The sequence below is a fragment of the Cibotium barometz genome, chromosome 8, assembly GCF_041138505.1.
Source record: "Cibotium barometz isolate CiBa-2024 chromosome 8, ASM4113850v1, whole genome shotgun sequence".
Lineage (NCBI taxonomy): Eukaryota > Viridiplantae > Streptophyta > Polypodiopsida > Cyatheales > Cibotiaceae > Cibotium > Cibotium barometz.
In genome coordinates this window covers 47,610,361-47,624,211 of record NC_141053.1, presented here as the reverse complement: position 1 = coordinate 47,624,211, position 13,851 = coordinate 47,610,361, and the positions used below count along the sequence as shown (strand labels likewise).

Genomic DNA, 13,851 nt, shown 5'->3' with positions numbered 1-13,851 from the left:
GCGGTTGAGTATTGTACGGAACAGGCGGCTGCATGTTAACTGGCGGCTGGAAGTACAGGCAGAGCTAGCGACCAGGGTACGGGTGCTGCAGGTTCAGACGCCTACTGTGCAGGTTGGCTAGCGGCTGGTACAGGCAGTAACTGCAGGCCTGTACCGACAGTAGGTACAGTCAAGTACAGTATCCCGTACAGCTGGTACAGGCAGCGGCTGCTGCTCGACAGCTGATACAGGTGGCTACAGGTTGAGTACTGTGCAGGCAGCGCATCGTATAGGCGGCAGTGCATCTCACAGGTGGCCAGGCGTGTGCTTTTTGGAGGACGGCGTGTTTTTGAAGAAAGGAGGGGCTGGTTTCCCTGGATTCTCAGGTGGCCAGGACTACAGAGGTACACACAGCTCTTTGAAGGCAATCTTGGATTGTAGTGTACAGCTCCTCTCACCCATAGGTGGCTATTGGGACAGAGGTGCACATGGTGCTGATCCTCCTTGCAACAAAATATTTTGAGACTGTTTATGAACTGTTTATGGGCTGTTTTTGTTTGGCTGCAAATTCAGCTATGTGCTTGGGTTTCCGGCTGCAAGTACAGGTCAATTGAAAGTGTTTCTTGGCATGGGAGTGATGCAAGCTCGCATGGCTGCGTGCTCATGGAGCAGATTGTTTTCTTCCTGCTAGAAAGGAACAGAGGGACCTATAGTTATGGGCATCTCTATGTTGCCAGATGTTTCATGTGGAAACAAGTCGTAGGTTTCTCGAGGAAACATGTTTTTGGGTTTCTCCAGGAGATAGGTCACATGCAGGCAGAAGGTACAGGAATGGACACATGTTTGGTACAGCCTTGCTACTGATTGGGCAGGGGACAAGGAATCCATGACAGAGATGGATAGTACCCTTGGAAGGTAGAGAGGGTTGGTACAGGTGTGCCGACTGTATGGTATGATGTGCTGTGATACGAGTTCTCTTTTGAGAGACAGTTTGGGAGTCTGTGTTGTGATGCAGAAGTACTGGATGTGTCAGGGTGTGATGCTGTTCATAGTGTGAGAGGCTATGGCTGGTTGTGGCAGCCCTGATCATGGGAGAAAGCTTCTGTATGCAGACTCAATGTGAGAGAGTCTTTCGATGCGAACAATGACTGGACTTGTTTGTAGATGCTGAGTGGACAAGAAGCCATGATGCAAGTTCTTTGCAGGCTTCAGGGGTTCTACTGTGACGGCTGAGTTTCCAGCCTTATTGTAATCAAAGCTCTTAAAATCAATTAAAGAAATACCGCAAGGGGCGCCACTGCATTTTGGGGCCAATCGGTGTCCGTGTGCTGTTTGCAGGAGCACTCTAGCTCCCCTTGTTTGTTTTTCTTTTCTAGGTCCTCAATGGTGTTGAAGTGTTTTATGTGCAAGTGTTTGTTTCACCGCCCGTCAGGCCAGTTTCAAGGTTCCGTTGCCGGGACATCGTCGACTTTCTCAAGGAGGCGAGCCCGTGGTTGTCACATTAAAAGCTTCAACATGAGGAAAGTGAAAAGGAAGTGCAGGACACAGTGCAGGATTGTGTGTCTTTGCCTATATGAGGTGAAGAGCAAGAGCTGAAGATGAAGCTAAGGAGAAAAGACACTAAGGACAAGAAGTAGTCGGCCAGGAACAAGAAGCAGTTGAAGTGTTATGGTGCAAAACATTCGACAGTTTGTCACCGGTCGTATCTTCATAGAGGCTTCATGGGTTCGGAAGACAGTTTCTTTCTATGTTTAGCAATGGTGATCTACTATGCTTCATCGAGGACTTGTGCTTACCACTTGGGTGGAGTGCAAGCAGGTTTTGGGTGCCTGAGGATGTATCAGATGAGGCTCAAACGGAAGTGGAGGAACTTGACAAGGTTCTTATTCCCGAGCAGATACTGGCACATAAGGAAAGAAAGGTACAGGGTAAATTTCCCGTCGCTATCCTGTGAAGTTCAAGAGCTGTTCACTGATGGATGCGAAGTGGATGGAGGAGGTTCACTGATGGATGCGAAGTGGATGGAGGAGGGTGACTTAGCAGATTCACCTCAGGATTTGCAGCTTTATCTTGATGCCTTTGAGTTGGAGTCAACTCTTGTTACGGCTCATTCACGTTCAGCAGAGCATAGGTCTGGAGCATTGCCTAATGCTCAAGAGGGGGGTAGCACCTCCGCTTCCTTGTTACAGACAGGCTCAGTTGTCATCTAGGAGTCGCTTGGTGACATCTTTCTGGTGATTTATCAGCATAAAATCACCAGAAATTACATTAAATCAAGGGTAACCAATTTGTACGGAATGGTTGGAGTATCAAACCATCTCCGAATTACAATCTGAAGTTATAGGGATCTGTATCAGATACCTAATGGTTAATTTGAATCCTCAATTGTACCAAAATACAATGATTAGCACTGATTAATCACTGATTAATCACTGATTAACAAATTAATCCTCTGTTTTGTGTGCAGAAAACAGAGTATGCGGGAAACCTAGATCTGAGACAAACGAGCTCAAATCCTTTCAAGGCCATCAATAGCAATTAGTCTAGTAGAGGATTAAGCCAAGAAACACAAGATTTGACCAAACATTGAATGCTTAATCTCTGTTTTACCAAAGTCACCTGCAGATTTGATGAAGAGCTTGGATCTCACTGTAGACTTGATCAAATCAATTTTTCACAGGTTTTCTCACATTTACAGATTCTCTTTTACAGCCTCTAGCCAAGGGCTTGTTCCCGCACACACCCTATTCACTTGTATATTTCAACACTTGCCTCAAGCAGTTGTATTCAGCTTCTAAAGTTATTTATCAGCGTTCTCTCATTCTAATTGATCAATTTTGGTAGAGATGGTAGAGTGGTGATTATGGAGAGGCGCTCTTCATGACAGCGCGAGACCTATGGGACTACACTCAAAGTTGCTACTTGGAATTGTAATGGATCTCTACGCCTTGATGTAGGGGCTTTTGAGGATAGTTTCACTGGAAGGGACATCATCTTCTACTGTGAGATGCATCAGGCTCCTGGACAAGCCACATGTTAGTGGATACCGATGGGGGAGAGCTTGTAGGCAGGAGACTTGTTCAGAGCATAGATGACGAGGCTCAGGAGGAGTGGCAGTATTGTTTAGAGAGGAGCTGCAGCCACTGATACATATAGTCCGCAGAGATGAGCAGGCTAGGTACATGTGGGTTAGACTGAGGGCAGAGACGGGCAGATATCTCTACATTGCTATATGCTATTTTGCTCCTAGTACATCAATGTATGCATCACCTAGCGGGCAGTCTCTCTTTTCTATTTTGGATGATGACATTTGGGAGTTCTCCAGGGATGGTGACATCATGCTCCTGGGGGACTTCAATGCCAGGACCGCCCATAACCAGACAGTATTTTATGATACCTCAGAGGAGATGTTGAGGGAGCTTGATGTTAGGGATATGGGCCTATCTAGACTCTCACAGGATGAGGAACATATAGTGTATGGGCGGTATTTGATAGACATGGGGACTGCACATGGATTGGCCATCTTGAATGGCCTACAGAGATTCCCGACAGCGGGCGGTTTCACTAGCTTTCCACATCGGCATGGTGCTAGTACAGTGGACTATGTTATGGCTCAGCCCAGTCTCATTCCCTCTTTTCAGGATTTTATGGTAGGCACTAGGCCGGTTGGAGTAGCACTGGATCATGCTATCTTGTCCTTCACTCTCACATTTCAGTTTAGCACCGCTCCATTGGGACAGGTCTCCACACACACTCGTTATACCTTTACGGGGAGACTTGACACCGTGTACATGGATGAGATATACAGACGCTTATGTGCCGAGGAGCCGGGACGGCCATTAGATGAGCTCACTCAAATATTGATAGAGACGCTTCATGCTGCAACATCAGAGGCATATCCCCATAGTCAGCCTACATGGAGACGATCTGGGAACATGCCCCAGACCAGCTGGTATGATGAGGAGTGCAGAGAGATGAGGATCAGATTATAGAGAGTCACGGATTACCTTTCGGCGCCTGGTGCGATGAAAGAAGAGGGCTTATCTTGCTCAGTTAGAGAGGGATTTGTATCAGTTATTTATGAGTCAGGACTCAGGCGAGGCATGGAGACTATTCCATGAGCATTCACCATCACCAACCATTACCTCCACAGAGATTTGGGGTGAGTATGCAGCATCCCTGTACACAGCACCAGGACAGCCGCCCCTGCCAGACCTACCAGAGCCATGCCCAGAGACATGTGCTTTCTTTACTGCTGAGATGGTAAGGAAAGCTATTGACAAGATGAGGACTGGGAGAGCATATGATCATGATGGTTTGGTAGCAGAGCGCTTTATTCATGCCAGAGATATACTTGCAGAGCTTATTGCTATGATGTTTAACCGAGCCATGTGTGAGGGTTTTCCTGAGACTTGGAATATGTCCACGATTGTGCCTATCTTCAAGTCAGGGGATCCCATGCTTCCTGGGAATTATCGTACCATCATGCATCTATTCTTGAGCAGGAGTTGAGTAGATGGGCAGAAAGAGAGGGCATACGTGCATCAAGGCGGCAGGCAAGGTTCAGGAGAGGTTTCTCCACTCTTGACCATATCTTGACACTCAGAGCTATTATTGAGGAGGGCAGATTATATGGCAGGAGGATTTATTGTTGCTTTGTGGATTTCCGCAAAGCTTTTGACATAGTACCGAGAGCCAGACTGATGCGCAAACTACAGGAGATGGGAGTGCCCACAGAGCTGATTTGGGGAATCATGGCTTTATACAGGACACTGATTGATCGGGCTATAGAGCTGGGGCGGTCCAAGCGCCCCAAGATGAGATGCCCATCCCGACACCGGCGGAGACTACAACAGAGGATCAGGACCATACTAGCACGGCATGGGAGACGTCCAGTCAGAGTACTCACCATGGAGGACATTGAGGATATCTGCCATCGACCGATGAGAGACATCTTTGGATAGTGATGTATATGATGCTTACCTTTGTTGCTGGAGTTTTCCTTCCCGGATGTTATCCATTAGGAGCTCCTAGTACCTTACTTTTCCTCATAGTTGTTTTAGTTTCAGTTGGTTGTTTAGTTGTTTTAGCTTTTCTTACACAGACATTGTATCAAATCCACCAATTATTGTAAACTTTTTGGTCTCATAGGTCATTTTGGCCTTCTGAGGACGTTAATATATCATTTCATTTCTCTCTCTCTCTCTCTCTCTCTCTCTCTCTCTCTCTCTCTCTCTCTCTTCCAACGTTTCACTTCTTTTGTGCATCTGTTTCCACTACCCTCTAACACTAAGCTCTCTACCAAGCACTATGGACCATTCAAAGTCATTGAGCAGATCAATGACGTGGCTTTGCAGAATCATTGGAGGATACACAATATGTTTCATGTAAGCATCTTCCACAAATATGTGGGACCGGAGCCTAAAGAGCTGGTTATGGAAGATCCACCTGAAGTGGATAAGCTAAAAGAGATGTTATAGCCAGAACAGATTGTGTTTCACAAGGAGCGTAAGCTTGCAAGAAGAATCAACCTTGTGAAGTTCAAGAATATTCACCCATGGTGCTGAATGAATGGATGAGGTACACTTCTAGGAGTATCGCACCTCTTAGAAGCATACCTGGAAGCTTTTCAGTTGTGATCACTGTTTAGAAGACGAGGGTGATGTCACTAGTTGGGCATTCTCTATATGGACAGACTCCATAGTGTGGACATAACACCATGTGGCAAGGGACGTAAGTCTACACCAAGGGTCATGTGGACTAGCACCTCATGGTAGGGGACTGATGTCTACACCAAGTGCTAGTAGGCTGGAACATATTTATATATATACAAGTGCGTGTGTGTGTATGTGTGTGTGTGTGTGTGTGTGTGCGTGTGCACACACACGTGTGTGTGTATATATATACACACATATATGTGTGTATATAACGCACATATAATATACACACATATATGTGTGTATAATATACATGTGTATATATACACACATATATATGTGTATATGTAAATATATATATAGCAATTAGAAATGATCGGCTAGCCTAGATTTATGCAAGTTGTAACACAAAGTTTGCAGATATTTTCTATGAATCTATGCAGGTGTTTTTCAATAAATTATAGATAGATACACGCACGCCCTCCAACCTGACAAAGAGTTCTTCTACCGGGCAGAAAAAGGGTTCTTGTAGAAAAAGATACCTGCATAGCTGGGGATGCGATACATTTCTCTGTTGAGGGCTTCACGAGGCTTGGGAGATTCGGAGGTCTTAGCCGATAGGCCGAGCGAAAAAGGATTTTCCGCAGAAGTTTGCTGCCTGCCATCGCCAGAACCTAACCCTAATTCCGCGGGCGAAGTTGGGCCGTCCGCTGCTTCGGATTTGGGGCGCCTTTGGCCGTCCGAGTTAGGGCTGACGTCACCTCCCCCTTCAGACGCCATCCTCTACACCTGGAGAAACGACTACCTGGCGCACAACGAGAGGGCTTTTCTCGCACATTAAAATGAAGATTTCTGAGAGACGAGCCTAGCTACGGCGCCAGAAAAGACACTTAATGTGTTCAACTACCCCTGTTTGCAGACTCCCGAAACCCTAACTTGTCTAGGTACCATAGCCATGATCTTGGAGTAATTAATAATACTTTTCTTTTTCTATTTTCACCTTTTTGGAAGATGCAAGACCCGCCCCGCGCGCCCGCCCATGGTGACGGGCGGGCCCCAAGTTTTTTTCCTTGGCTGAATTTTAAAATCCCAATTAAGATTTTGCATATACATTTTATTATAATCTCGGCATTTGTCTAGTTTTAATGCTAAATCTAGACTATTACTATTGAGCATCACCTTCGTTTTGATTGGTTGAAAAAAACATCTTGCATTGTTTGTGTATGTATACACATGCGAGAACTCTCTTAACCAATGGATATTTTTTTTAAAGTACAGGTCCATGCTTATTCTCTGATCGTTTCATCGGAAAGGATGGAGCTTGGATGTTGCTACAATATGTTAAAGGAGGGACTTGCAAAGAGGCATGCCATTTGGCGAGACACATCTTTTCTTGGAGAACCACCTTTGTCTTTTCTTTTGGTGCATGTATGTTGTACCCTACTTGAGCATAGGTCAACCCCAAGGCAACACAAAGTATGGATCAACATTGTTGATATCGCATGGCACAATCAAGAAACTTGTTATAAAAAAGATATGCACAGAGCACCCCTAAGAACAAGGTACGATTGTTGCAACAATTTTGGAAAGAGAAAATACTCTTGATATTATAAAAATCTTAGAAATGATTAATTCCAAATTCAAAAGTTCTCTTGAGTGATTCAAAAAAAAATGTGTAACCATTAAATCTTAGAAATGATTGATCCCAAATTCAAAGTTCTCTTGAGTGATTTTAAAAAAAATGTGTAACCATTAAATAGCATTTTTTAACCTTGGGACCCTAGAATTTAAGATTATGCACAAAAATGCGCCATGGGGTAGCATAATTTATAAGGTGACTCTGTAGAGAGAGAAAAGGTCCTAAAGTCAAGGAATAGTATTTTTATACGTGAATTAATAATATGAAGCCCTAGCTATGTGTAAAACCCTTGGTTGAAATTTTTTACATGAATTAATAATTTTAAGCCCTAGCTATGTGTAAAACCCTTGGTATAAATTTTTAGTCAAATAAACCTTGCACATGTGCACATTTAGTGCACATTGCAGATTAAATTAATTTAGAGTAAGGTTTAAGGGGTACACGAGAATTAATAATTTTAGTCATAGTAAAATTAAATTTTAGTCACAGTAGAATTAAATTTAAGGTCCTAATCGTGTATAAGATCGAGGATTAAGGTAGAGATAAATGGGTTCATAAAATAATTAAACTAGAGCCTTGATGATTTGCACATGGTGCATAAATTAAATTAATGTCAAGGGCTAACGTTCATTAAATTAAAAGGGTTTAGATTAAGGCTAAGGCTAAGGCTAAAAGGATAAGGTTCTATTAATAAAAGGACTCCAAAATTGGGGCCTAGGATAAGGCTAAGGTTAAAAGGATAAGTTTCTATTAATAAAGGGACTCCAAAATTGGAGACTAGGGATCCATGTGCACATATTTGGCCCTATATTTGCCATAAATAAAGGGGTCAAGGCTAAAATAAATAGGATAAGGATGAGCACAAGCCAAGAACTCCAAAATCTCTCTTCTTACAAAGTTCTTTGAATTAAATATAAATGTGGGGGATTCTCTTCCCACTCATCTAAATTATATAATGAGCATTCTAAGCCAACTTGCAGGAATCAAAAAACACATTGAAGAGTCAGGGGGGGAAAAACCTAGTCTCCTAGGCTATGTATAAGCTATCAAATCATAAGCTTGATAAGTATGGGCATTACACACATCGTAAGCTTGGTGATATCCCAAAATCTATTACATTCAGTGCACTACCTGGTTACCAAAGATGAGGAGGTGCAATTGCATATCTAGAGGTATGTTAACCAATGTGGTTAACATACCTCCCTTCCTTATCACACTTTTATCCTCATGGGAATTGGCATTAGGGCACTATTGAGAGTGCCTAGTAGTAGATGGAGTAGTGCTAAAGAATTCATAGTATTTCTAGTACTGGGTCATCTGATGAAAGGCTTTGTAGGACGTCCAAAGGCATATATTCGAATGTCATGAGCCATATATCTTGGATCCATTGCTTTCATCTGTATAGCCAAGTGTTTATTTAGAGTTAGACCCTTATTGATGTCAAAGGCAAGGCCTTGGGGACCTTCATCAAATTTGAGCTAGTCTTGAAACTCTAACAAAAGAGTGATGATAAGCTTAAAGAATCTAATGGTGGTGGGGCCACACTAGGATCAACAAGTACTTTGTGTTGTATTATTAGATGAATATGTGCATGATGTAAATCCTCATTAATGACCTTTAGCGGCGGTTGAGTAGTCTCAAACAATGAGAAGTTGAACTAGAGCTTTGGGTACTTCTCGAGCTTCTTCTCTCAAATAGGTCCCAACCCCATCTCCATGGTAGAGATAAGTAGATTGGCTCACACAGATGTATCCTGGGATATAACAACCCCATCTCTAGTAGAGATAAGTATATGGGGCTCACACAAATATATCTTAGGATATAACAACATATGTGGGTCTTCTTATTAGAAGATAAGGCCAGCCTCCTCTAGATGAGCTATTCACCCATCAACTTCTGGTGGGGGTGATGGGGTGTGTGTTGGCATTTGGCCTCCTACAGATGATCTATTCACCCCATCAACTTGTGGCAGGGGTGAAGGGGTGTGTGTTGGCATTTGGCCTCCTATACAGTCCTCCTCTCTCCTTGGCTTTATAGTTCTTCTCTTAGGGCTTCATCTTTTCTTCCAAGGTATCCTTTGATCAAATAGATATCAACTCTATCAATAATGAGGCTGGGCTCCTCCAGGGGAAAGTGGTATGTATGGTTCTAGTGGCTCTCTTGGGTATCCATATATTGATGTTTCCTTCTTCATAGTACCCCTGATATTGGAGAATAGACCTGGTCACACAACACCTTTTCTGACCATCTTGATGAAAGGTTTTTATGGTCTTTCATGGAGTACACCCTTGGGCACACAAAACCTCTTCTAACCATCTTGATGAAAGGCTTGGATGGTCTTTCATGGAGTATACACTTGGGCACACAACACCTGTTTTGACCATCTTGATGAAAGGCTTGGATGATCTTTGGTCTCATGGAAATTTTCTCAACAAAAGATACTATGTTGAGGTGTTAGTTGGGTTACTAAGTGTTAGTAGTTGGCAAGGTCAATTGCTCATTTGGGGAGGGGGGGTGCACTGAAAGTGGCCAAAGGTGATGATGCACTTATGTTAGAGAGGATTTTTATTGAAGGCCTTTAGTGGAAGCATAGGCCTCTTTATTATTTGCAAGGTTGATGTTGAGGTCTCTTTTGATGGCGATCCTAAGATAGGAAGGGTTTCCCCCATATAAGAGATGTCATTTTTCCTCCCTTGAGTCTCCCAATTCTTCTTCCATGTCCTTCTTCCTAAGGAGGACCTCTTCATATGCATGGTTCCTATAGGCATCACATAAAACTTTCCTTCCAAGGGTTTATTTTTGATGTGGAATATAGTAGGAAATGCCCCAGAACATGCTAATTAAAATGAATCTAACATTTTGATGCATGCTTGATTATGAGTTAGTGTTGGCAAACCTAGTGAGGCACCAAGTCTCATGGAGACACGAGGTTATGGCTAGCTCCCTTGGCAACTAGAGTTACCTTCTTCTATTGAAATAATAGTCTCTATGGTCATGCCTCGCAGCCAAAGTCTAGCTAGCTTCAACTCTTCCACTCTTCTTCCTCCTCCAAGTTGATGACTTGGGCCATATTGATGGAGATGCAGTGCTTGTGCAACTTCTCATGTCTTTCTTTGGCTTCAAGTTGAGCATCCCTTTTCATCGCAACTTCTTTATTCTCGTCTTCTTTATTTTGGAGAAATGGTTGAAAAATGGTTGTGAGGGCATTTTTAGTCAAGGGGACATAGTAGCATTTGCTACTATTAAAGAATCCCTTTCCACACCATTAGACTAAACCTTGTGGGGTCATTTTTAAGACTAAAAATGTTCCATTGCTATGTATAGGTTTGATTCTTTTCACGAGGTTTTCACTATACATGAGGACCATATCTCTTACCTTTATGTCCTCAAACTAACACCTTTAATTGCAAGTTTTTTGTTAAATATGTGTTAGAGGAAGATTTAAATGTAGGATGTGAATGGATTATTGTTGCCCAAGCTCAAGTATGCTTCAACACCCAGTAATACATTCACCTTGAAGGTCGATAACACAACATTTGTGGTACCATTTTGTGACAATGAGGATCCAACACTGAATGATTCTTAACACTGAGAATGATCTCTATAATGCTCAATGCAAAAAGGCTATTAGTTTCCCAAAAAGATCCTCTAATTAGGGACAAGCTGAAAGATCCATGCCCCCCGAATTCGGGGGTGCTAGCAGTGGAGATAGCACTTCTTGCACATGGTAGAGTCTCCCACGAATATCTAGACAAGAGACTAGTCCCTCGATTCTTCTAAAACCAAACCCGGAAAAACTTCCCTCGTCCAAAAGACACGAGCAATTCCACTAGGAAAATCATCTAACGTGAGAATTAATCTAATGAGTCAAGGTCTTAACTAACCAAACTGATCCGACCAAACCCGCAGGTCACATGGTTAAATCAAGGGAGGAACTTGCACTTGGATCATAGAGACCAACGCTTTTTCCTCATCAAGAGGCATAGACTTTGATTCTTTTCCATAGAACAAGGATTATCCATGTTTTATTTCAACTATCGTAACATAACAGAATTGAGTCTTATTTTAGGGATCCATGGTTATGTTTTGCCCCAGGTACTAGGGAAAAGAGTTCCCAGGCCCCCTAGCCAGCGCTTCAAGCGAAATTCAAGATAGTCACACCACTTACACACCCAATATGAAATTGCCTTTTTCACAGATTCAACTGTCTTTAAAACAATCTTTTAATGAAACCATAGTATCACTGATCATAATCCTCCAAAATATCTAACTTGAATTCTAATTTCCAATCCTAAGAAGTTGGCAAAATATCCTAGTGCTATTGAGGAAAAAATCAGGCTTGAAGTAGCCCAGGAACTGGTAAGAGCATGCCAAGCACAAATAATGGAGGTTGAACATCTAGTAGTCCCCACTATTGGAGAGGATGCCAATGTAGAGACCAGTTTTACCTTGCTCAAGAGAAGACCAAGGATCCATTCCACAACCCAAGGAAACTTACAATAGGGATAAGGGGATGAAGAGAAAAGACTTAAAGCAATGGCCTCAACCTCTTGGCTGATGATTGAAGTACCACACTCAAAGTGGCCTATACACATTCCATACATCATTACCAACCCTAAAAGCTATGTGAGTGATAATGGACAAACACCTAGAGACATAGTTGGACTTATCGCCTTCCTTTCCTCCCACGTGTAGATTTTTCTTGACTCCTTACTCCAAGTAAGTCCAAGACTGTGGAAGGACTTAAAGGATAAGACGGAAGACAAAAAACTAAAAAAGTGGGTATGGAAGACCAACTAATTCAAGACTCCTTGGATGAGTCGGATAATAACAAACCTGCTAAGGAAGAGGCAATTCTCCACTAAGCCTTCGCAAAGGTATCATTGAATAAGCTAGGGTATTACTTTGAAAGTGATGATATGAATGCCATCCTCCCTACAAGATACAAGGACAACCAAGTCACTAGCCATCCTAGATGGAGGGGCTAGAGTTGGCGGGCATCATTACCAAGTAGTATTGGGAAAAGTGGGGGAAACCATCATATGACACTACCAAACTTATAGCCAAGCTTGCTAAAGCGGCCACAACAAAAGCCATGAAGCTATTGCGGAATCTGAGAATTAAAACTTTTGGCCTAAGTTTTCGCCACTCTTTTGTGGTGATCAGAGAAGGCTAATTCCTATGATTGCATCCTAGGCTCTCTTTATGAGGGAGACCCGAGTGGTCCATGATTGGGACATAGATAACATCTACGTTCGGATAAGGAATGAACCCTCAAGGTAAACTTACAAACATGGAAAACTCATCCTATGAGTGGGGGACCTTTTGCTAAAGACTCCATAATTACCAATAACAACATTGAGCTAAGCTTGTCATAAAACATTGGATGAGAAATGTGAGAGCTCGGAGTTTGCCTCACTTCCAAAGTCAAATGCGTTTGAAAATTGGATGCACATTCTTGTGACTATGGACATCCTCCTAATGGGAATAGGCATAAGATATGCCACATTACATGGCAAGGAAATTGCTTCCATATATATGTATAGCACTACGGAAAACGTATGCTAGAGTTTGAGGGCGATATCCGTGGCGACCAAGAGGGTAGCTTGGGGCACAAAAGATCAAAAAGGGATTATTAAAATCTTTTCTAGGAAGGAACATAAGACCTTTCGTATGTCAAAGCATAGACTCCCATGTAGACTTTTGCCATCAATGGGGTAGAAGGAGCTCAATCTTTCTGAAGTTCAATCAAGTTAATGGACACAAAGAGACATGAACCTATAGGATCGAATGACTCTATAAAACTCTTGCTCTACAAGAAGGGCACAGAAAAAATCCCTACTAGAGGCTAAAAAAGAAGCTAAGTGCATCCTATAAGAGTACACTTACATTGATGACCTTAGACAGGTGCCTGAGCATTTTAAAATCTATAATGTGGGTGACCACTTTGTACACTTTGAGAAGGTAAAGAGAACCCCTAATAGGAAACCTAGAACATCTTACGATGGGCCGGTTGAGGTTGAGGCCAACCTATCAGGAACTAATGAGGATCCGAACCTATATACATCGAAAATGACCTCTCTCTAAAAGAAGAAAAAGATCTCATTGACCTAATCACCAAATTCCAAGACTACTTTGGTTGGAAATATACTGACATGAAGGGAATACCCCAAAGATGGTCAAGCACACTATTCCCATTATGGAAGGAGCACAACCATTAAGGCATAGGGCCTATCAGATGAATCCAAGATGAATCCAAAATACTCTAGAATGGTCTAGGACAAAATCCATTAAGGCATAGGGCCTATCAGATGAATCCAAGATGAATCCAAAATACTCTAGAATGGTCTAGGACAAAATTGATAAATTTGTCGAAGCCAAATTCATTTTCAAGATAGAGCACATGGAATGGCTATCCCCAATAGTCATTGTGCCTAAGAAAAAGGGGAAGATCCAGGTTTGTGTTAACCTCAAAAAGGTTAATGCAAGCATGGTGAAGGACCATTACCCACCATTACCATTCATTGATCATGTGTTGGAATGAGTAAAACAGGCAAGGAGGCCTACAACTTTCTT

The 13,851-nt window shown here is 42.6% G+C and overlaps 1 protein-coding gene across 3 annotated transcripts in view; it reads right to left on the bottom strand.

Annotated features, from left to right (window-relative positions):
• The window catches only part of LOC147636355 (SWI/SNF complex subunit SWI3A-like), a 51,970-nt gene extending 45,351 nt beyond the window's left edge, over positions 1-6,619 (bottom strand). For 2 of the 3 annotated variants that reach the window (XM_086801794.1, XM_086801795.1), the window contains exon 1: positions 6,179-6,618. In XM_086801794.1, the coding sequence (XP_086657920.1) occupies positions 6,179-6,416 (238 nt within the window). In that variant the 5' untranslated portion in view covers positions 6,417-6,618. Of the gene's footprint in view, positions 1-6,178 lie in introns of all 3 variants that reach the window. The other variant, XM_086801796.1, reaches the window with a different exon arrangement.
• Between the last annotated feature and the right edge of the window lie 7,232 nt (positions 6,620-13,851).